The sequence below is a fragment of the Oryzias latipes genome, chromosome 19 (assembly GCF_002234675.1).
Source record: "Oryzias latipes chromosome 19, ASM223467v1".
NCBI lineage: Eukaryota > Metazoa > Chordata > Actinopteri > Beloniformes > Adrianichthyidae > Oryzias > Oryzias latipes.
The window spans coordinates 21,945,690-21,969,326 of record NC_019877.2 but is presented as its reverse complement, the minus strand read 5'-3'; the positions used below and the strand labels follow the sequence as shown (position 1 = coordinate 21,969,326).

Below are 23,637 nucleotides of genomic sequence, written 5' to 3'. Positions count from 1 at the left end.
CTTCTAGCTGTGTGGCATGGAGTCAGCTCTCAGGGCTCACTATGGCGTCCGGGACAGTCGGGACCTGGGCTACGGCCCCCTCCCAACGCTGGCTGGGCTTGTCCAACGGCAGAGGGAGCTCGGCGGCCGAGGGGTGAGCCTAATCTGCTATGAGTCAGCTGTGGTGTCCAAACACAGAAACCAAAGGTCAGGATGGAAGTCCAAAGTCTGTCATTTACTTTAGACCCCTACTTCTTCTTTATCCTGATTTCTCTTTGTTCTGTTCATTAAAAAAGCACTGAAAGTGGGTCTGAGTCAGTGGGACGTCTAGGTGATATGTCCAAAGGTCAGGCCCTCGCTAGTTTACTATGCTGCCCCCTGCTGGAGGACTTGAGTGAATGGAGCCAATGGGATTTTGTCTTCAAGCCCCTTCATGGGCCCCTGAAGGACTTCATAGAAAGAAATGCAGGTAAGCCGTTTTTATGAGACGCTTAAAAACGATGAAGACAGGGTGGAGCGTTCATGGTCCTGCTTTTTAGAAGATGGAATAACTGAACAAACGGGCTTTTCTGATTTTACGCTGCATCTCCTGTAGCACACAGCTGCACACAGACTGCGCCTGTCTGTCATTTGCAACGGCAGATGCAAATTCATGTCCTGAGAATATCTTTAGAGGTGGCACCTATGCACTTCCTGTTTACTCTACAGCTGTGCATTTCTAGCACATTAAGAGGATTGATATGAGCTGACTGTTCATGCAGACCTATAATGGAGGTGTCATTACTGCTTGTAGTTTGGCTCATGAGTGACGTCCGTTTACAGCGAATACAGGGCTGGCAGCGTTGGAGGTGAGACCAGGCCTGCTGCTCAAGATCACCACCAACACAGGAGACAAGCACTTCTTCAGGGCGGTCGCCGCCCTCGACCCTGTCGGCACCGCTGGCCACCTGGTGTCCATGGTGGTCGCAGACGGAGTCAGCAATGCCCCTACAGCCCTCCTGGCCAATCACATGCAGAGCGCTCTGGCAGGGGCCATGGCCAAAGAAGGTTCTGGAAGTTCTCTTTTTTTTTAAAAGTACATCCAAGCGTGTAGAAATGCTGCTGTTTGACATGAGGAATGTCTTCAGATCTGTCCCAGGCTGAAGAGGACATTTCCTGCTACAGCAGGGTGGCAAAGTTTCTGCTGGACTGTTTGATCCGAATCCCCACCAGAACCTGTCAGGCTCTTCTGCAGAAGGCAGGTTCCACAGCCCAGACCACAAACACTTCTACTGAGCTCTAATATGTGGTTTTGACACGAGAGGTCTAAGTTCCTGCATGACTGTACCCCCCAGGTGTTCTTGGAGCCATTCTCGCTCGTATTGGGTCAAGCAAAGTCCAAGCAGGTCCTGATCCGCACGGCTCAGTCTGACCTAAGACACCTGAACTGCCTGCACCGATTGGGCATTCTCACTGGAGTGACAGACTGGATCAGAGACTACCAGAACAAGCTCCACCCACCTCAGAACCACAACATGTACACAGAAAACATGGACCGGGTCAAGGTGAGGCTGAAGTCCATCAACAAACATGGTGTTGTTCGTTGGGGATTTGGGGCAGTAATGCAGCTCTCCTGGGACTGCAGTCCAATTTAGCAGATTCCAACAGCAGCAGTCTGTCAGCTCTCAACGCCAGTGAACACGAGTCGGCTGAGGAAGACGTGACAGACTCTTCATCCTCACATTCTAAACTAGACCTCCGACCAGGTGACCAAACCCAACGACATGATTGCTTCATGTATTTGAACACAGCAGCTAACCATCGTTTTTGTCTTTGACAAAGATTTGGACTCTGAGGAAGAGGAGGATGAGGAGGAGATGTATGAGCTGGTCTCATGTGCTAATGAAGCCTCAAACAGCAGTGAAGCTGAGGGGGAGGAAGGTGAAGCTGCTGATGAAGACGAGGAGAAGAAGGCCGGGCTCCAGTCAGAGAGCCCGCTCTGTTTCCAGAAGGCCGTCATCGAGGACATCAGGTTTGACCCTCCGGCGTTCTTCAGTGGCTGCAGCCGGAAGTCTTCCCGTCTGAAGTCTGTCTGCTTCATGAAGGAAAAGCGAGTTTGGCATCGGGGTGGAGCTGTCCGCAGAGGGCCGGAGGCTGATGGAGGTCCAGCAGGAGCGGCTGGGCCGGGGCCTGGACCGCCTCTCCACAGAGCTCTACAGCAAAGACACGCACTTTGTCCTGGAGCTCATCCAGGTCAGCAGCCTGCCCCCCCCCCCAAGGCGACCGACGGGAGGGAATGCACGCCGTTAAAATGTCTGCGCCTTTCCCAGAACGCTGACGACAACAGCTATTCGTCTGAGACCAGCGTCCCGTCGCTGGCCTTCGTGGTGGAACAGGACTGCATCACCATCCTGAACAACGAGAGCGGCTTCCAGGAGAAGAACGTCCGAGCCATCTGTGACGTGGGCCGCAGCACCAAGGGCAAGCACAAGTACGGATACATTGGTAAGGTGAAGGAGGCCCTCTGCAGTGTGGGATGTCAGAGACGTGACCTTTGTGTCTGATCGCCTTCCTCTGGTCGTCCGCCTTTCTGCAGGACAAAAGGGCATCGGCTTTAAGTCTGTGTTTAAGGTGACTGACTGTCCCGAGATCCACTCCAACGGCTTCCACCTGCGCTTCGACCGGAGCTGTGGCCCCATGGGATACATCCTCCCCCACTGGGCCGAGGACGACAGGCCTCTGGACCCCCAGCTTCAGCTCCTCCGTCAGCACGGGTGGGACTTCAATGGGAAGCAGACGCAGAACGTCTGCATTCATGGTTTTGTTTTCATTTTTACAGTTTGAGGATCCAGAAAATCAATAGATTCTGCAGACGATTGTAACGTTCACCACAGAGACTTCTGCTTTGATCAGCACAATGTTCAAAAACAATCCAGGACATTGTGTTGTCTGATTTCTCTACCACTGAGCTGATTCGACCTGTAGAGTCTCCTGAGTTTTTTCCTTGAAGCAAACTGAACAGGCTCTGTTTAGGGAATGGCAGGCACCTGACAACAGCAGTCAGGGTTAAACAGCAGCAGCATCATCATCATCATCATCATCAGCTGCAGCAGCAGCATCAGCTGCAGCAGCAGTCAGGGTTAAGCGGTAGCAGCAGCATCATCATCAGCTGCAGCAGCAGTCAGGGTTAAGCGGTAGCAGCAGCGGTAGCATCCCTGCAGCCAGGCTGGCTGGATGTGGCTGACAGTATGAATGTGAGGCTGCTGGGATCATTTTCTGTCTGCTGCTTCTTTTCCAGCTGGACCACCAAAATACGGCTTCCTCTGCGCTCGGAGAGCCGTCAGACCAGGAACTTGTTTCATGACGTGCACCCCTCTCTGCTGCTCTTCCTGCACCGCCTTCGGTCCATCAGCATCTACAACCACGTCAGTCCATGTTTGCATGTACGGCGCCTTCCCCATCCAATCCTGGCGTCTCACACTCCTGTTTATGTGAGCAGAGCGAGAAACGCCTCGTGACCATGACCCGCAAAGACCTGGGTCACAACGTCCTGGAGGTGGAGCACTCAGAGGGCATCGAGCGCTGGCTGGTGGTCAAAACCACTTTGTATCCTAAAAAGGTGACCACTCCCCCCCCTCCATGGTGCTCACACATACCGGTTTTGCTTTTAGAAGTTAGGCCTCCCCTTTCTCCTCACTGTAGGATCCAGTGCCGCCCTGTCCCATCCCTGAAGGGTTTGGCAGCCAACACTTGAGCAGAAACCTTTACCCCGTCTCAGTTTGTGCTGACAGTCCTTTTCATGTTCAGGTCAAACAGGATGTTGAGTCGACTGAGCTGGCTCTGGCCTTCCAGCTCGGCAGCAGCCCGCCAGAAGACGTCGCGTGCCAGCCTCAGAAGCAGCCGGTGTTCGCGTACCTGCCACTGCGCAGTTTTGGCTTCCGCTTCATTGTCCAAGGTAAAGCTGCGTTCACACCAAGCGCCATTCGCGTGCAACTATGCACGTCGGCTGGGGCGAATTCTCTGCTCGCTGCCCGTCCAATAATGTGTTCCTGAGCTTGAGTATGGGGCTAGGAATCTGTCAAAAAGAACGTTTAAGGAAAAGCTTGTGCACAGCTTTGCAGAAAAAACAATGTGACAATATGGTTTCCCGTTGCTGCCGAGCGCCGCCACCAGAAAACTAAAAACCACAGAAGTGAAGGACTCTGACACAGGAAACTGAGACCAGTGCTCTAAAAAATAGACAAATTTTTATTAACTTCATGCCAAAGAGACACACCAAAAAGAATTAAACACAAATACCCAACCACGATCACACCAAGCCCACACAGTCACCTGAGCCAAACTGCCGCGGTTTCCGTCCCGGCGCAAGCAGGCCCCTTTGCTGCCCCCTTGCGTCCAGTGGTGGCAACTGATGCCAATCCGAGGGGGGGCACTGACTCCGGCGATGTCCGGGGCGCCAAGCAGCTGAGAGGAGAGACCCGCAGCGACTGCTTTTATCCGGCTCTGCCACGCTGCTCCAGTGCGGACGGATGGCAGTCAGCTGAGTCCGGGTATGGGACACAACCAAAGCTGGGAGTCCCGGCAGCGGAAATGCTCCTCAGCAATGGTGCACCGAACGGCACCGGGTCAGGCAGGGCAGTGATGCGACCAACAACAGCGACAAAACAGGAAACAGCAGCACCTACAAAAAAATGTAGATTAACAAAACCAATAAACAAACACACACATACCTGCTCATGCAGCCTAGGAGGACGACCAACAGGGGCCGCAAAAAACGCCTGTGATCCGGCTACAGTTAGGGCCAAAACACAGCCAAACAATCAGGGCAATTATTACCATTGCTGAGCAATACAGCCCTGCGCTGGGCAGCCTGAGGCTGCGCTCAGCCAGTCCAACCTGGAGCAGCAGGCTGAACTCTTATCAGCCCTCTCTGATGAAGCAGCAGGTGTGCACAGGTTGATATTCATTAGTGGCCCTCTGCCATTAACATTTAGTTTAACGGTTAACATGTCTGTTGTGAATCCAGAATTTCCCCATTTAACAAACTGTCAGAAATACGTAACGGGGTCACAGACGTGTACATCGAGTCATGAATGCATCGACTGTTCAAATTTGTTCATGTGTATTAAAATGTACTGAAATAAAATAGAACTTCCAAGAATGTTGTTGATCCCATAACATGGAAATCTTACTGTAGCTCTGTTGAAAATGGAATAAAACCGATAATACAGCGATCTCTGGCCGCATTTTGTCAGAAGAGCGGGAACTGCAGGTAAGCGGGATCCCACCGCCGCCTGCTCGGGTTTTTCTTGTTCTGCTTCATCGTGGTCTTATCTCCTTAAGATGAACACGGACCGTTGTTACCCCTAATAAGAGTGACCTCTGCTGCCCACCTCTTCCGGGTCCGGGGCATTGTGTATTGACCAGCTGTTCTGTCCTGGCAGCAAAAAAGCAGCAGGACGTCGCTGTCATCTGTTCTGTTATTCAGCAGAGCTATGGCATGAAGATCATTTCCCTTTCAGGGGATCAATAACATTCTAAAAGTTTGTCTTCGTTTGATGGATGGGGCTCAGAGCGATGCTCACTCAGCTGAATCCATGTTTCTGGACTCGATGCATATGCCTGTGACCCCGTGACCCTGTGACGTATTGTTGACAGTTTCATGCACTGATCTCATTACATTAGAGGTTTAGAGATCCGGTTGATTTATTTAGCAGAGTTCTACAAAGACATTGGTAATCATGTCTCCATGTCTGGTTCGTGACATCATACAGAGACTCTCCCGGTACCGGAAGCTCCAACCCCATGTCTGCACGACAGCCGGTGTCTCTGTGACCCAGTTTGACGGCTCTCTGTCCTGCAGTAACCCGGGAGGGCAAAACAAAAACCAAAATAAAAACAGGGGACCCTTTTATTTTTGTCTCTGAAAATAAAAATCACAACGTTCTGGAGGTCCAAGCAGGCTGCCTTCTCATCCTGCGGCAGCAGCAGACAGACAAGCGCAGCAGGTGTGACAGGTTGGCGACCTGTCCAGGGTTTATTCCGCCTCCACCAACCCAGCAGGTTGATAAAATAGATGGAAGTTCAGGACAAAAATGTGTGTATTGTACCCGCTGACCGATTCACTGAAAACGTCACACGCCCAAAGCTGAGTCCCTAATTTAGTCGCTGCCGGGCCACTCAAATCGCGCCGCAGGACCTCAGATCGCGTCTTTACCTTTGACGTAACATTGAAACTGGCTGCCTCTGCCGCGGGAAACGCAGCAGAAGAATGGATGTGTGTTAAATCCCAGCTTCTCTGTCTGTGATCTATTACCCTGTGATCTGCAGGAGACTTCGACATTCCCTCGTCGCGGGAAGACGTGGACAGGGACAGCTCCTGGAACCAGTGGCTGCGGTCTGAAATCCCACAGCTGTTCCTGCAGGCCATGGAGGTCTTTTCTGTAAGCCCAAACAAAACAAATGAGTGAATGAAAAATGGACAGACTTGGAGAAAGCTAGTTCCAGTTAAAGTTGACATTTCACAGAATTCCTGCAAAGCTTCACACACTTTGATGGATTTCCCTACTTCTGTTTTAGGATCACTCAGAGTTCAAGGGGCTAAAAGGACTCTGCCGCTTCCTGCAGTTCATACCCCTCCCTGATGAAGTTTTGGACTTCTTCAAGCCTGTTGCCGGACAAATTATACAGCTGTTGAAGGGCAAGGCCTTCCTACCGACACGTAACTCAGGTATGGCTCACAAAATCTGGAACGGGAGCACTCAGAAGAAAGCGTAACTTGTGCTCATGTCTTCTCAGACGGTGGCGTCGTGTACAAACTGCCGTCTCAAGTGGCCATCTGTCAGGACGCCGTGATCCGCAGCGTGATTGGCAGCGACGAGCTGGAAAAGTATCTGTCTCTGTCCTATCTTCATCCAGATCTGAGTCCGACTCCTCCCACCTCCCTGCTCACTCACCTGGGAGTCCGATACCTGCGGGGGTCTGATGTAACCACGGTAACCACAGCCATGGCAAAGGAACTGCTGAAAGCAGGGGGCTTTCATGAAGGTGGGTGCAGCCATGGGGTCAGATAAGCAGAGGTGTGGCGGACCAAAGCTCCCGTTTGTTTTGTCTGAAATTTGAAAACTCTTCTCGTTTTCCAGAGGAGAACATCCATCAGCTGGCCAGGTTGCTGGTCTGCAACTTCCGAGCCATGGAGCATGGCTACGGAGATGCAGAATCCATCCTGCAAAACCTCAAAGATCTCCCCATAATCCCTCTGGCAGATGGAAGCGTGGTGTCTCTAAATGGGGAGGGAGTGTTCTTCCCCGTGGAAGAAGCTAAGACAAAGAAAAAGAAAGCTCAGGGTCAGACAGGTGAGTCTTGATTTGCAGCGTTTGTGGCTAAACATGGAAAATGTGTGCAGGGATTTGATGGCAGACAGATGTTTCCTTCTTTCTCTCTAATAAAGATAATTCTTCACAAGAGAAAAAGGAGAAAAATCAAAAAGTTTAAAATCTTCCCTCCTTCAACTGATGTTTGAGTGTTTGCCCTTTCAGTTTTTCACGGAAGGACTTAAAGACCTTCTTATTGTCAGACAGCACAGCTAAAAACATTAAAAACGAAATAACATTTTGGTTATGCAAAGACACATTGATGCTCTTGGAAAAAATAATTATTTATTCGTCCTCTAATCCCATTTATTCCCTTTTGGGGTCACGGGGCTGCTGGAGCCCATCCCAGCCACTCGTCAGTCTGTCGCAGGGCCACAATCACACACCCATGCACACTCACATGCACATCTATGAACAATGTAGAGTAAATGAACCTATGAAGCATGTTTCTGGGCGGTTGGAGGAAGCCGGAGAGAACCCACACATGCACGGGCAGAACATGCAAACTCCTCACAGAAAGGTCCCCCAGTGTTCTGGTTCAGGCCCCCCATTGGTGTTCTGGTTCAGGTCCTCCAGCCGGCACTTGAACCGGAGGCCTCTTGGCTCTAGACACCCAGGCAGACAGACAGTTGAAAAGTCTGAAGTCTTGTTTTTGAAGAGACTCTCCGTCACAGAGACTTTGACGTTCCTAAATGGATCGGGTTTGAAATGTCTCCTACATTAAAGGCAGCTAAAACCGTAGGTGTGCATCAAGGCCTCAGACAGCTGTGGCTAATAATAAACATCCGTCTCGGAGCCCCACCTGCACCGTGCGTCACAGCGTTCAAACACAGCACGGAAAAGAGCTTTGGAAAGGCAAGGACGAACAGCCGATCTCCAAACACTGTGCTCCTGCAGTTTGTCGTCTTTAATAATCGTGTCAGGGTTCGAATGTCCCGCAAGCGTCGCACGGCCCCAAAACTCCGTTTTCTGACAGATCGTCAGCGTTTACACCAGCATTCCTGAAGGAAAAGTACCAAATCGCATCTTAACACCAATGGACAGGTTGGATCCAGTCATCCTCTCCAGAGAAGTTCAGTCTCTATGTCGATTTTTAAAACAGTAAACACCCCCTAACCCAGGACATTCTTCCGTAAGCTGAGGTTATCCACTTCCTTAGCCTCAAACTTACCGTGGGAGCTAGCATAACCTGCTTTCTGGAATACCCCCCAGTTACTTTGTTATTTTGAAATCTACATATACAACAAAAGCACCACCCTTAGTGGAAACCACCACCCAAATACACCCAGTCTTTAAAGTTTCTTTGGCATTTTTTGCCTCTCAAGACAAAGCAGTCTCAAAGATGATGACGCCTGTGACGCTCCGTCCGTGTTCCGATGGACAACGACTTCTTACCAGATCAGCTGTGACAGAAATCGTGAGACTTTCTGGTAAAGCAAGACCTTAGGAAGGGTGGCAGAAAGTTCCAGTACACCCTTCAATCCAGAGAACCATCCGTTAGTTTAATCCATCCCTCAAGCCGCTTGAGTCAAGCGGTAGTCAAACGTCACCCCAGCCTTCTCTCCTCTCTCCTTCTGCTCCGTCTTTCCCCTCCTTGTGCTGCAATTAGCTTTTAATCAGCCACACACTTGAGAGACAAGAATTCACCGGCAGGAAGTCCTTGGCCGCCATATTTGTAGTCCATAAATACACTTATTTACCACATAAGCAGTCCAAACACAAATACATAAAAATCAAACTATCAGAGTGTGCTCACATGATGAAGAAAATGGACCATTAATAATACTGATGGCTAATTTGGAAATGTATTTACTGTATTTCTTCCAACAGTAAAATATCAATCCAAATGTTATGTGGCGTTGCTACATCAGAACAAAATACCATCAATATTTCTAAGAACTTCACATCCATGAAAGTAATACGTGTGTTTTGGTTTATTCATCTTTTGTTCCATCATGACACTGAACCTAAGGAACTTAAAGTAAGTTCATTCTGTATTGCTGCGTTTTTGTATGTAAAATTCAAAGCTTTTCCTTTTTTGTTGGTTTGCTAATTCTAGTCATATCCATTTTCCACAACTGAACAGCATCATTACCCCCAGTAAATGGAGTAGTGATCAGCTGTAGCATTTGGTAGAATGCGAGGAGGCCTCAGGTAGAGTTCTGAGGTTTCCAGTGATCTAAATCTGGACCCCAGACTGAGACAAATGTGTCCCTCGATCCTGAAGCTGAATACTCTATTTTCTTGAGCTGTACTAGTTGCATAAGATCCATCAGCTGCAGGGACACCCTGGGTGTCTTTAGATCTCCAGTGTAGTGATATTCTTGCTATCAGAGTAGCAAATAGTAGTATATCTTTGTGGCTGCAAACGTGGTTGTGTGTGTGATCTTCTTCCAGGAGCAGTTTCGGCCCTGTACCAGGACGTCAGCGTTGTTCACCCATCCCTGCTGAGCTGTTTGGAGCCTCTGGAAAGCCAGCAGGTCCGAGAGCTGCTGAAAAGACTCGGCGTTCATGAGCTGGAACCACAGGAGCTGCTGGAGCAGCACATCTACCCCACAATTAAGAGCAAGAAATGGAAGGTAACAGAAAGCCACACATGTTATCAGCTCAATCACATTTCCTGTAACTGTCTTTCCTCCATCCTTTCTGACCACAGTCAAAGCCTGCAGCTGTGGTTGTGAGTTATTTGGTTTTCATCAAGCAACACTCGTCGTCCAGCAAGGGGTACGCAGACGTTGCAGTACCCGTCCTCACCTCCAGGGGCTTGTTGTGTCCGGCCACTGAGAGGGTGCACTTTTCCAAGGAGTACAGAAACATGGACCTGCACGGGACGCTGCCTGGTATGGACCGCCTTCCCTTTGAATTTCGGCCTGTCAGGAAGAAGCAAGCAGACAGAGTGGGGTTCACATCTGCCACTGGCCTTTCTGAACAGCAGTGCAGAGAGGGCGGAGCTTAATATGAGACAGGAACGGTTGTTAATGTGTGGTAAACCAAAGAAAAAGTTGACCTTTAAAGAAAATAGTGATCTGTTACTTTGATTAGCTAGTTAGAAGTTAGTGGTTTTAAAGCCATTAGCCCCCTCAGGTCTAGTTCAGCTGATTCTTGGCTTTGTTTGCATTCAAATACTGTTGTGGCAGAAATGCAACAGATTGAGTTTCTTCTTTTTCATGGAACACAAAGAGTTTGTTGTTTTCCTTGGAGTGTGAGCCCCGTTTCTCTCCGCTCGCTCAGGCTGTGATTGGATCCTGGTGAGTCCCTGTTATGTGCAGACGGACGGCGATGTGGACGGATGGAGGGAGCTGCTCAGCAGCCTGGGAGTCAGAGATGGTCTCATCATCCGCAAAGAACGACGAGCTCTCACCGCTGAAGAGCTGGTGAGGGAAACGCTGCCAACAGAGCAGATGCAAACGCACTGCAACTAGTTTGTTTTAGGTGCCTGACTCAACGTAACTAAAGAAGGCTTGAAGAGGAAGACGATGATACATCTGTGGACTCCAGAACTGATCGATGACTGAAGGGACATCATTTAAAATACATCCCACAGCGGGGATTTATATAAACCCCCCAATACTTTGGATATGTAATGAAAGGACATCAGGATGAAAGGATCCTGAGATTGTTTCCCCTTCTTCTCCACCAACAGGCCAACGGTCCCTGGGCAGCTGAAAGAGCTATGGGCCTCAGCGCGGCCCAGGACTGTCTGCTGGACGATTACCCCTGTGAGGAGTTCAGGCTCCTGGCCACGGCGCCGCTGTCGGGCTCAGCCCTGCTGCAGCAGAGAACGGCCCTGCTGGAGCTGCTGGAGGCGAACTGGAACACCGGGTAAGACGCCAAACCTCCAAGTGCTTCCCTCTGTGGCGCCTCCTTCTTCCACTGAAGGCCGACATCCCCGATGCAGTCCTCTCTGTAAACACACGGGGTCCTGAAATGTGTCACGATGGAAAACAGGTCTTAGGTCACCTGGAAAAATGAGAGCTTTCATCCAGATGTCTGTGTCTAATCCTAACCCTTCATCAAGAAACAAAATAGGTTAGAGAGGAGAAGTGTTTTCTGAATGAGCTAAAGTGCAAAAGGATTTGCTGTGTTGGAATTGTGCGCCCACATTTCTAATGCTTCACTTTTCCTTTGCAGACATCTTTACTCTCAGTTCCTCACAGCTCAAGTGATTGACAGCAATGGGCGACCAATCAGAAACACCAAGTCCTCCTTCCACCACCTTCTGTGCAGCCTTGAATGGATTCCAGCTTATCGGGAGCAGGAGGGAGAGCAGCAGGAGAAGAAGTGTCTGTGTCCAGGCTCTGTCTACCTGCCGTTACCTGAAGTCACCCGGCTGCTTGGAACTCACGTCTTTTACGTTGACTTAAACTCCAGCGAGTTCAGCAGAGCTCTGGGTAACCATGCCTCTGGTCTCTGGCCGCTGCAGACTTGAAGGCTGGTCGTCAGCGTGACCTTTGTGTTCTCCATAGGGATAAGGGAAGTCATCTCAGTGGATGTTCTGATCCACTTTCTGAAGGAGTGGTGCATCAAACCTCAGGCCCAGAACCAGGAGCAGCATCCCGAGCAGGAGTCAGAGGGGGCCAGTTTCACCACAACGGTCCAGCACATCCACAGCGTCTACTCGTACCTGCAGACACACTGTCCTCAGAACAGCCTGAAGGAGCTGTTCCAGCACACCCCCGCTGTGTTTGTGGAGACCCACAGGTACGCAGCCCCCCTCCCTGCACTCTGGACGCCAGCCTGAGTCTTAGTCACCACATGGAATTTGCTCCACAGACGGAACGACAGCTGGTGTTCTGGGCGTTTCTACCACCTGAAGGAGGTGTGCTGGAGTGACACGACCAGCATGTTCCAGCGTTACCGGCAGCTGACCCGGAGACCAGACAGCGCTGTCCAGGAGCCCAGAGTTCTGGCGTTTTTCTACGGCCCCCTGGACGGCATGAAGAACTTCTTCACCAGAGTAAGATGCTCTGCTGCAGTCAGCTGTTCACATGAAATACTACAGCAAAACATGTTATTGTTGTTTGTCATAAATCCACACACTAATGAGCTTAATATTACTGACTTATTTTTGAATGTAACTTTATTTAAAATCCATCTTGTAATCATTTTTGCATGTAAACCATCAGCCTTCCTAGTATTCATGTTTTGTAAAACATGTCTGCTTACTGCATCCAGCTTTTCATGTGTGGTTACTGTTGTCCCTAAGGGGGGGGGGGGGGGGGTCACTATTATTGGTATTATTGTCATTGGTGTTCAGCTCTTTGTGTTAAGAAGCATGAAGTGCTGCATGAGTAAAGAATGAATCTCCATTTTCTGGTAAAGAACACGATAACACGCGTGTGCTGCTGTGTCCCGTGTTCAGCTGCTGGAGGTGAACTCCAGCCCCACCATAGCCCAGTATGTCAGTCTGCTGGAAGCCATCTGCTCTTCGTCCACCACACCGACCGCTGAAATGCTGCAAGACGTGTCGGTGCTCTATGCCAGACTCGGTGAGCCCACTCACACCGCCGGCCTTCCTGCAAAGAATCCGCGTTCTCACATTCTGGAACCTTCCAGACGTCCTGTCACTCCTCTCCTGTCTGATTCACTCTGAAATGCCCTTTTTCTGTGTTATCGGAACAGCTCAGTTATGCAAAGACCAGGAAAATGCCCACGAGCTCAATCAAGGTTACTGCTCCACTCTGAGAGGTGAGTGATGCATCATTTCCAAATAGGCACTTCCTGTCAGCACGCCGCATGGCCCGTCTCCATGTCCGTCTGGGGAAAGGTTTAAGGAAGAAACGTCTGTACTGATGTCTGACACTATGGTCATGAATCAAAGGAGCGCTGAGGACGGGCCGTGCTGCGTCCCTTTGGGGGTCACGGGGCTGTCAGAGCCTAACCTGGCTACACATGCTTAAGAGTCATCAGTCAACCTTTGAAACATGATCCTAGACCAGAGGGCCACATTCCTGCATGTTTTCCAACATACCCTGCTCTGGCATGTTCTGATTGGCTGGACACACCTGAACCAGGTAATGAGCCATGAGTAGGGCAAGACTATCTGGAAATCATTCAAATACACCGGCCCTCGAGGCCTGAAATTGTGGAGGGAAGCCAGAGCCACAAAGAAACTGCACACAGAAAGGTCTCAGCTGGGATTTGAACCATAGCCTTCTAGCTGTGAGGGAAAGGTGCTACCCACTACACCACCATGCAGGATGAGCAGATTGCAGCAGCGGGCATTCTTTATTCATCACATGTAGTCAGTCGTTTGCCATAAAAGCAACAACATGTTTCCTAAAGGTGACGCAGTAAGAATTAGACCAGGGGTGTCAAACTCATTTTCACTGAGGGCCACATCAGCACAGCGGCTGTCCTCAATATATATAATAATATAACTTATACATGTAAATAAATGTACCTACTCCTTAATGTTAAATAACTCATTTTTTAACTTATTATTACTTTTTAAAGTCACAATTACAGTTGCATAGAAAACATATGTTTGCTTGTTATTCTAGCATAAATCCTTTCACATTAGATTCTGTCAGGTTAGGTTACATGGACAGTGTTTAAGTCCTAATGTATAGTTGCCCAATATGATATTTCAACTCTGATTCCCCCTAGTTCTGAATAAACCAATTTTTCTTTTTTATTTTAAGAAATTAAAAACTTTTATGCTCTCGCGGGCCACATAAAATGACATGAGGGCCACATTTGGCCCGTGGGCCTTTAGTTTGACACGTGTGCATTAGAACATGGACATATTGAAGGAGCGCCAATCATAAAGAAAGGATGTGACATGTCATGAACTCATGTAGCCTTCCTCCTCTGGTCAGGCATGCTGTCTAAGAAGAGGGTCTTCCTCACCAAGGAGAACAGCTGGGTGAGTCTGGCTCGTGAACCCCTGATCAGTGACAGGAAAGAGCTGGAGAAGATCTTCAGAGCCGAGCCGAGTCTCTGTCTGCTCCACCTGCCGCCGGCGGAGAAGAAGGTCGTCTCCAGGAGTAAGACAGGTGAGCTGAAGAAACTGAAGATCAATGAAGACGGGATTCTTCTGTGGATGTTCAGCTCTCCTCGTCTAAATCTGAGCAGCCCTGAAGCAGAAGACAGTCTTTCTCTGTTGCATTACTTGAAGGGCCTACATCATATCAAATCAACTTTTTCAGCTTTGAAGTGTAATAATGTTCATTCCTCACTAAAACAACCCCAAAGTGTTATGATGATCCAATACTGAGTATTCCTCTAAAAACCTGCTCTCTGAGCACCAGCCCCTCCCAACCCACCAAAATGAGTTTCTTTACATTGTGACATCACAAAGAGAGGAACAGCCCCTTCCAAGAAGAGTCTGCACTACTAGCACCGCCCCCAGGCTAACAGACACGCAAACTTTCTCCGTGGAGCTAGCAGTGATCGGTTAAATGCTTTCGTTTTATATGAACAGTATGAACGTCTGTCTTTGGAAAAGTTCAGATGTTTGTTTCCGTTGGAGAAACAGACACGCTGCTGAGGACGACTCTAGGAGGATGTCATGAAATGGGCGGCACCCACAAGGACAGAAAGGCGGAGCCTCAGAGATCCAGTTGTCTTACTGCCGGATAAGAAAATGAGCTGAAAAATAACCGATACTTAAATAAAATAAGACCTAATGCATGGATCTAGGTTACTCTGACAGGCTAAAAGAAAGCGTGATATAGACCCTTTAACACAAAACATGGAGGCTACAGCTGCTCAGTATCTGCAGTTTATACAAACAGAAAGCACCCCCCACACTGCTGTGGTTGATTGTCGTCTCCTCGCAGTAAATCAGTAAGGACAGAAATGTTTGAAGATTGTTGGTGCTGAGAATAACGCTTTGACTGTTTCGTTACAACCAGATCTCAAAAGTGCAAAGTATCCAGCCGAAGAGGCGGCCTTCAGCGAGTCGGACAGACTGCTGTTTTTGGAGATCTGTGGCGTCCGCCGGCTGTCCCAGTGCGTCACACATGAGCCTCAGACCGAGAATCTGAGGCCCTGTCCGTCCATGCAGGCCCTGGTGCGTGCCGTCATCCCCTACATCCAGAGGTTTCTCTTCCACCGCAGTGAGCTGTCGGAGCTTTATCGGAAGCTGAGCAAGAGGAGGATAGCAGAGAGAATTAAGTCCCTTTCCTTCAGCCAGGTTTGTGCATCTGAAGGAAAGTTACCGCTTTCTTCCTAAGAAAACACAACTGACATTCTGGGTGACGGTGGTTTCCAGGTGGGAAAGCTTTACATCGTGTACCGGCTGAATGTCGCAGAGAAAGAGGTGATAGAGACTCAGGATGTCATCTGTCTGCTGAAGGACGACAAGGAGCTTTACATTCAAAAAGACCACCTCTCTGCCAAGCTGGAGATCTGCAGGTTTGTTCCTGACACAGTCCTGATGCCACAAAGGAAACGGAACCCAAACAAAAAAGTCAAACTGATGTAAACAGGCAGCGATCCACATTCATTCAGCAAGTACTGAATACATCTCTGTGATGGAGATCCTTGTGATATGAACCAACACACTGCTGAAGTCAACAAGCATGCTAACCGAAAGCTGTTACTGATGCTAACCGTCAGCCGTTACTGATGCAAACAGACAGCCGTTACTGTTGCTAACCGAAGGCGGTTACTGATGCTAACCGACAGCCGTTACTGATGCTAACCGACAGCCGTTACTGATGCTAACCGAGAGCCGTTACTGATGCTAACCGACAGCCGTTACTGATGCTAACCGACAGCCGTTACTGATGCTAACCGACAGCCGTTACTGATGCTAACCGACAGCTGTTACTGATGCTAGCCGACAGCCGTTACTGATGCTAACCGACAGCAATTACAGATGCTACCCAGCAGCCGTTACTGATGCTACACAGCAGCCGTTACTGATGCTAACCGACAGCCGTTACTGATGCTACCCAGCAGCCGTTACTGATGCTACCCAGCAGCCGTTACTGATGCTATCCAGCAGCCGTTACTGATGCTAACCGACAGCCGTTACTGATGCTAACCGACAGCCGTTACTGATGGTAACCGACAGCAATTACTGATGCTACCCAGCAGCCGTTACTGATGCTACACACCAGCCGTTACTGATATTACTCAGCAGCCGTTACTGATGCTAACCGACAGACGTTACTGATGCTAACCGACAGCCGTTACTGATGCTACCCAGCAGCCATTACTGATGCTAACCGACAGCCGTTACTGATGATAACCGACAGCCGTTACTGATGCTACCCAGCAGCCGTTACTGATGTTACCCAGCAGCCGTTACTGATGCTACACAGCAGCCGTTACTGATGCTACCCAGCAGCCGTTACTGATGCTAACCGACAGCTGTTACTGATGCTAGCCGACAGCCGTTACTGATGCTAACCGACAGCAATTACTGATGCTACCCAGCAGCCGTTACTGATGCTACACAGCAGTCGTTACTGATGTTACCCACCAGCCGTTACTGATGCTAACCGACAGCCGTTACTGATGCTAACCGACAGCCGTTACTGATGCTAACCGACAGCCGTTACTGATGCTAACCGACAGCCGTTACTGATGCTAACCGACAGCCGTTACTGATGCTAACCGACAGCCGTTACTGATGCTACCCAGCAGTCGTTACTGATGCTAACCGACAGCCGTTACTGATGCTAACCGACAGCCGTTACTGATGCTACCCAGCAGCCGTTACTGATGTTACCCAGCAGCCGTTACTGATGCTACCCAGCAGCCGTTACTGATGCTATCCAGCAGCCGTTACTGATGTTACCCAGCAGCCGTTACTGATGCTACCCAGCAGCCGTTACTGATGCTACACAGCAGCCGTTACTGATGTTACTCAGCAGCCGTTACTGATGCTAACCGACAGCCGTTACTGATGCTAACCGACAGCCGTTACTGATGCTACCCAGCAGCCATTACTGATGCTAACCGACAGCCGTTACTGATGATAACCGACAGCCGTTACTGATGCTACCCATCAGCCGTTACTGATGTTACCCAGCAGCCGTTACTGATGCTACCCAGCAGCCGTTACTGATGCTACCCAGCAGCCGTTACTGATGCTAACCGACAGCCGTTACTGATGCTAACCGACAGCTGTTACTGATGCTAGCCGACAGCCGTTACTGATGCTAACCGACAGCAATTACTGATGCTACCCAGCAGCCGTTACTGATGCTACACAGCAGCCGTTACTGATGTTACCCAGCAGCCGTTACTGATGCTAACCGACAGCCGTTACTGATGCTAACCGACAGCCGTTATTGATGCTAACCGACAGCCGTTACTGATGCTAACCGACAGCCGTTACTGATGCTAACCGACAGCCGTTACTGATGCTAACCGACAGCCGTTACTGATGCTAACCGACAGCCGTTACTGATGCTACCCAGCAGTCGTTACTGATGCTAACCGACAGCCGTTACTGATGCTAACCGACAGCCGTTACTGATGCTACCCAGCAGCCGTTACTGATGTTACCCAGCAGCCGTTACTGATGCTACCCAGCAGCCGTTACTGATGCTATCCAGCAGCCGTTACTGATGCTACCCAGCAGCCGTTACTGATGCTAGCCGACAGCCGTTACTGATGCTAACCGATAGCAATTACTGATGCTACCCAGCAGCCGTTACTGATGCTACACAGCAGCCGTTACTGATGTAACTCAGCAGCCGTTACTGATGCTAACCGACAGCCGTTATTGATGCTAACCGACAGCCGTTACTGATGCTACCCAGCAGCCGTTACTGATGCTAACCGACAGCCATTACTTATGCTAACCGACAGCCGTTACTGATGCTAACCGACAGCCATTACTGATGCTAACCGACAGCCGTTACTGATGCTACCCAGCAGCCGTTACTGATGCTAACCGACAGCCGTGACTGATGCTAACCGACAGCAATTACTGATGCTACCCAGCAGCCGCTACTGATGCTACACAGCAGCTGTTACTGATGTTACCCAGCAGCCGTTACTGATGCTAACCGACAGCCGTTACTGATGCTAACCGACAGCCGTTACTGATGCTACCCAGCAGTCGTTACTGATGCTAACCGACAGCCGTTACTGATGCTAACCGACAGCCGTTACTAATGCTACCCAGCAGCCGTTACTGATGCTACCCAGCAGCCGTTACTGATGCTAGCCGACAGCCGTTACTGATGCTAACCGACAGCAATTACTGATGCTACCCAGCAGCCGTTACTGATGCTACACAGCAGCCGTTACTGATGTTACTCAGCAGCCGTTACTGATGCTAACCGACAGCCGTTACTGATGCTAACCGACAGCCCTTACTGATGCTACCCAGCAGCCGTTACTGATGCTAACCGACAACCATTACTGAGGCTAACCGACAGCCGTTACTGATGCTAACCGACAGCCGTTACTGATGCTACCCAGCAGTCGTTACTGATGCTAACCGACAGCCGTTACTGATGCTACACAGCAGCCGTTACTGATGCTACACAGCAGCCGTTACTGATGCTAACCGACACCCCGTACTGATGCTAACCGACAGCCGTTACTGATGCTACCCAGCAGTCGTTACTGATGCTAACCGACAGCCGTTACTGATGCTAACCGACAGCCGTTACTGATGCTACCCAGCAGCCGTTACTGATGTTACCCAGCAGCAGTTACTGATGCTACCCAGCAGCCGTTACTGATGCTACCCAGCAGCCGTTACTGATGCTATCCAGCAGCCGTTACTGATGCTACCCAGCAGCCGTTACTGATGCTACCCAGCAGCCGTTACTGATGCTACCCAGCAGCCGTTACTGATGTTACCCAGCAGCCATTACTGATGCTAACTGACAGCCGTTACTGATGCTAACCGACAGCCGTTTTTAATGCTACACAGCAGCCGTTACTGATGCTACCCAGCAGCCGTTACTGATGCTACCCAGCAGCCGTTACTGATGCTACCCAGCAGCCGTTACTGATGCTACCCAGCAGCTGTTACTGATGTTACCCAGCAGCCGTTACTGATGCTAACCGACAGCTGTTACTGATGCTAACCGACAGCCGTTTCTAATGCTACCCAGCAGCCATTACTGATGCTACCCAGCAGCCGTTACTGATTCTTACCGACAGCCGTTACTGATGCTAACCAGCAGCCGTTACTGATGCTACCCAGCAGCCGTTACTGATGCTACCCAGCAGCCGTTACTGATGCTACCCAGCAGCTGTTACTGATGCTAACCGACAGCTGTTACTGATGCTACCCAGCAGCTGTTACTGATGTTACCCAGCAGCCGTTACTGATGCTAACCGACAGCTGTTACTGATGCTAACCGACAGCCGTTTCTAATGCTACCCAGCAGCCATTACTGATGCTACCCAGCAGCCGTTACTGATTCTTACCGACAGCCGTTACTGATGCTACCCAGCAGCCGTTACTGATGCTACCCAGCAGCCGTTACTGATGCTAACCGACAGCTGTTACTAATGCTAACCGACAGCCGTTGCTGATTCTACCCAGCAGCTGTTTCTGATGCTAACCGACAGCTGTTACTGATGCTAACCGACAGCCGTTACTGATGCTAACCGACAGCCGTTACTAATGCTAACCAGCTGCAGCACTGTGAAAGCCCAGAAGAAAGATTATTTTAGCTTCAAGCCTTGTTTATTTTTATCGTTTTCCGCTCTGACTCTGACTCTCTGTGTTTTTCAGGGAGCTGGTGAAACTTTTCTGTACTGAAGAAAGCCACAAGAAAGAACTGCAGCCATTTTTAAACACCCTGGTGAATCTGGTGACTATTTCTGGGGTGAGTGCAGTCTGGTCAGAATCGATTCTCCATTTCCGCTGATAAAAGTTCTTGGTCTTTGTCTGCTACATGGATGTAGCCCTGGAGGGGGTCCCAGTTCTGTTCGATTCAAGCTGCGTTCATAACGATGGGGGTGGAGCCGCGGAGGCACAGACTCCCCCCTCTAGTCTCTGCAACAGGAGAAATGACATTGACCAAAATGAATTACTGTGTCCTCATAAAAGCTGAGCTTTGATTTCGAGGCTCTTCTATCCCGGACAGCCTGTTGGTTGGTGACTGTAATGATTTTGTTTGCAGAACTCAAAGGAGCTGACCAGGTTCCTGACGTCAGAAGACGTTGGAGAGCTGCCCCCCGATGAAGAGAAGTGGGAGGTACCAGAACCTGCCGGTGCAGAGGCGATCCTGGAAAATGGTAAGCAGATGCTAACAAACAGCGGCTCCGTCAGACAGGAAGTGCAACAACATAAAAAGAAAGGAAGTCTATGTCTGGAACATAATGTGTTGGTGACACAAAGAAGAGAGGAGAGGAAAAGGCAGGCTGGAACCAAAGGAAATGTGACAGCAGGTACATCTGTTTGTCCTGCTGTCAAGCAGAAGCTGCTTTGAGTTTGTTCCCGGAGAATTTGTCCTTTCAGCAGAGGCTGGATGAGCCCCGCCAAGACACAGTACAGCTTCAGTCAGGCTAAGTAATGATTTTACACAGTAGTGGCACGGTGGAGCGTTCAGAGGACAACTGTGAAGTCAGCAGGTCAGAACTGTAGCTTGATTCATTATAGCAGCCAGTGGAGCAGCAGATTTGTTCCAGCAACCTTCTGCTCCTTCCGTTCTTGATTTCTCAGAGTCATGCAGAACAGAAGCTACTGTGCTTCTGAACTCTGCAGCATCGTGACAGAGGACTCAGATCAAAGCAAACACACACGCGCATGCACGCACGCAACAGCTCAGTGGCCTTGTGGTAGAGTGTCCGCCCGGTGACTGGAAGGTCATGAGTTCAAATTCAGGTGGAGTCGTACCAAAAACTCTAAAAATGGGACCCAGTGCTTTGCTGCATTAAGGGGTTGGAATGGGGGAGGGGGTTAAACTGTTCACTGTGCTTTCCTGTGGAAGCTCTGTGGTTAACTGTGTTTGCAGCTCACCACTCCCCCAGGGGAGGGGTCAAATGAACAAATTTCACACACCTAGGTGTGATGGATGATGGGACTTTAACACACGTGCCATGTTTTCATGGCAGAACAGCCTCAAAAGTGGCCGTTTTCCTCCAACCTCTGGTTTTGTCTCCTGAAATTCTGGTTTTCCAGGGTTGTCCAGTCTCTCCTCCAGGAGCTCCTTGGAGGATTCAAACTTTATTGCCCAACCAGATGGAGAGCGAACACTGGCCTGCTGGCCCCCCCGGGCACCTATGCAGAAAGGAGGGAGCCATGCTGGTAAATACCCATTTGGAATAAAGAACAGTTTAAAAAACAGCTCATTTCTGTGGTTGGACTTGAGGCTGAGCTCTTTCCAGTGTCTGATGCTGCCTGTCTGCAGGTGTGGCGGACAGCAGTGCGGTCGACGCCATCATGCAGATGTGGCCTCCTCCCGCTGCTCCCCAGGAAAAAGACCTGAAGGAGGAGGCTGGCCCCAGGTCAGAGTTTCTGCCCAGAAGCGGCAGCACCATTGGGCTTCCAGACCAGCCAGAACCTGAGAGAGCCGTGAGCCATTCCAGGCCGCCTCCAGGTCGGCACAGACGTTTGGCTCATTCGGTTCACACGGTGGCGCCGTCAAAAGCCCAAAAACTACTTGTTAGATTTAGTGGTAAATTATTGAAAACAATGTTCTGATCGCATGTTTTACATCCTTGAAAGCGTCAAATCTCCACAATTCAGCCAGTTCTTTTATAATACTTAACCCTTATGCTATCCTATGACCCCCCCCTTCCATTGATGTGTTCTCCCTACCATGACAAAGGTGGATAAAGGTGGAAAGATTTCATGTAATCCATGGACACCAGTGAAGATCACAAACCATTGAAGAAAAAAGGTTCAGAGCACTGTCTAGTGGGTCTAGATGACCCCACTCCCAATGGTAAAGTGCCTAGGATAGCACAAGGGGTAAGATGCATAAAAGGCCCAAACTAAATCCAGTCTGCCATTATTTGAGTCCAAAGGGTAACGAATGATAAGACTGACTTATTGGCACTCCTCTTTTTAATGAAAGAATTAGCATTTGTGTCCACATTTACATGAATGCCGTTCTACTTCTGCGCTACTCTGTGTTTTCTACTTCTACCAAAGTGTCTGTTCAGAGGATCACACATCCTGCCTTAGCAGTTCTTTTGCTCAAAGCTTTTTCCTCTTTGATGCATGAATCCCTGTAAACAATACGGATGGTACGAGTTTCCAATACATCTGTGATGGTCTTGGATCAACGTTCCCACCTGGAAACAGCTTTAACCTCTTTAAAGCTGCCGTCCACACGTGTGAGCGCCACATTGTGGCTTTTATTACCACAGCAGTTCATTCTGCTTACCTGTCAAAGAGAAATAAAAAAGTCTCATCAAGGAAAACCCTAAAAGATCAAATCACCGCTATGACAAATCTTTGAGGGTCTAATCATTTCATATAAATCTAATTGAATGAAAATCATACTAAACTTTGTACATTTGAACTGATTCCCTCTGATGAGTGCAGTGACAGTTTGTTGGTTTCTGCTGCAACACAAAACGGAATTAATACCAACCAAGAACCTGAAACCCTTTTCAATCACATTTCAGCTAAAAACTGGAGAAAACGGGGAGTTTTGAGATCATATCTATTCATTTGGAATCCACCACTTTTTGGTTTCAGTGGTCACTTTTCTAGTTTGATGTTTTTTTTCAGCTTCTAAAGTGTAGAAAGAGCTGAAATAAACCAGATTGTGCACTATAGCTGATCTAAACAAAATGAGAGTTTCTAAAAATGGGACAGTTTAAAATGCCACCCCAACATGTGTCCCTTTTGCCCCCTACAGCACATTTATTTTGGAGGCACCACCTCACCCCACATTGAAGCTTTCTTTGCTGTTTTACTGTTTTCACTTTGGTCTGACGGGATCTGAAAACGGGGCGTTCAGAATGTCCTGTAAGTGTGGACCTGCTCCATGTGGTGTTGTCTGTTTTTGCCAGATCCCAGGACACAGAGCGACACCCCCAGGTCCCGCGGAGCTGAGACCGGACAAGAGACGGCGGCGCCTTTTCCGCCATCTGCACAGCCAGCTCAGGCATCCGGCGCCCAGCCGGCTCCAAGCGACCTGTGAGCGTCCTCTGCTAGTCCTGGTGTCATTCACAAAGCTGATGTTGGTGAACAGCTCCTCAACTCTTCCTCCAAACCTCCTCTGTCTGACTCAGAGCCCCCCCCGAGCCCGTGGTGCTGTCCGGAACATTCCAGGGGACGTCAGGTCAAGACAGCGAAACAGAGCGTCCGCCGGTCACCCTGAAGTTTCCCCTCTGGACCGACGCCCAGCCTGGCCAGGCGGCGCTGGAGGACGTGGAGCTCAGCTGTCAGAGGCCGGACACTGTTAGTGCTAGACGG

At 49.6% G+C, this 23,637-nt stretch overlaps 1 protein-coding gene and 1 long non-coding RNA gene across 9 annotated transcripts in view; one reads left to right on the top strand and one right to left on the bottom strand.

Annotated features, from left to right (window-relative positions):
* Nucleotides 1–23,637, top strand: part of LOC101162250 — a 34,187-nt gene that overhangs the window by 9,947 nt on the left and 603 nt on the right. For all 8 annotated transcript variants that reach the window (XM_011488501.3, XM_011488500.3, XM_011488504.3 and 5 more), the window contains 35 exons: nucleotides 8–186; nucleotides 276–448; nucleotides 802–1,026; nucleotides 1,107–1,216; nucleotides 1,314–1,523; nucleotides 1,604–1,724; nucleotides 1,801–1,990; nucleotides 2,064–2,211; nucleotides 2,289–2,463; nucleotides 2,555–2,732; nucleotides 3,257–3,383; nucleotides 3,458–3,577; nucleotides 3,766–3,913; nucleotides 6,289–6,401; nucleotides 6,538–6,688; nucleotides 6,757–7,005; nucleotides 7,101–7,313; nucleotides 9,729–9,910; nucleotides 9,988–10,171; nucleotides 10,563–10,705; nucleotides 10,975–11,153; nucleotides 11,463–11,722; nucleotides 11,798–12,032; nucleotides 12,105–12,288; nucleotides 12,694–12,820; nucleotides 12,954–13,019; nucleotides 14,153–14,329; nucleotides 15,191–15,471; nucleotides 15,550–15,692; nucleotides 19,996–20,089; nucleotides 20,387–20,501; nucleotides 21,388–21,513; nucleotides 21,617–21,805; nucleotides 23,232–23,358; nucleotides 23,454–23,622. In XM_011488501.3, coding sequence (XP_011486803.1) covers nucleotides 8–186; nucleotides 276–448; nucleotides 802–1,026; nucleotides 1,107–1,216; nucleotides 1,314–1,523; nucleotides 1,604–1,724; nucleotides 1,801–1,990; nucleotides 2,064–2,211; nucleotides 2,289–2,463; nucleotides 2,555–2,732; nucleotides 3,257–3,383; nucleotides 3,458–3,577; nucleotides 3,766–3,913; nucleotides 6,289–6,401; nucleotides 6,538–6,688; nucleotides 6,757–7,005; nucleotides 7,101–7,313; nucleotides 9,729–9,910; nucleotides 9,988–10,171; nucleotides 10,563–10,705; nucleotides 10,975–11,153; nucleotides 11,463–11,722; nucleotides 11,798–12,032; nucleotides 12,105–12,288; nucleotides 12,694–12,820; nucleotides 12,954–13,019; nucleotides 14,153–14,329; nucleotides 15,191–15,471; nucleotides 15,550–15,692; nucleotides 19,996–20,089; nucleotides 20,387–20,501; nucleotides 21,388–21,513; nucleotides 21,617–21,805; nucleotides 23,232–23,358; nucleotides 23,454–23,622 — 5,811 coding nt within the window. The remainder of the gene's footprint in view (nucleotides 1–7; nucleotides 187–275; nucleotides 449–801; nucleotides 1,027–1,106; nucleotides 1,217–1,313; nucleotides 1,524–1,603; nucleotides 1,725–1,800; nucleotides 1,991–2,063; nucleotides 2,212–2,288; nucleotides 2,464–2,554; nucleotides 2,733–3,256; nucleotides 3,384–3,457; nucleotides 3,578–3,765; nucleotides 3,914–6,288; nucleotides 6,402–6,537; nucleotides 6,689–6,756; nucleotides 7,006–7,100; nucleotides 7,314–9,728; nucleotides 9,911–9,987; nucleotides 10,172–10,562; nucleotides 10,706–10,974; nucleotides 11,154–11,462; nucleotides 11,723–11,797; nucleotides 12,033–12,104; nucleotides 12,289–12,693; nucleotides 12,821–12,953; nucleotides 13,020–14,152; nucleotides 14,330–15,190; nucleotides 15,472–15,549; nucleotides 15,693–19,995; nucleotides 20,090–20,386; nucleotides 20,502–21,387; nucleotides 21,514–21,616; nucleotides 21,806–23,231; nucleotides 23,359–23,453; nucleotides 23,623–23,637) is intronic.
* Nucleotides 4,179–6,366, bottom strand: LOC110017186. Its single transcript, XR_002292486.1, has 2 exons — nucleotides 6,275–6,366; nucleotides 4,179–4,639 (listed from the first exon to the last, which is right to left on the bottom strand). It is a non-coding gene; the product is annotated as an uncharacterized LOC110017186 (long non-coding RNA).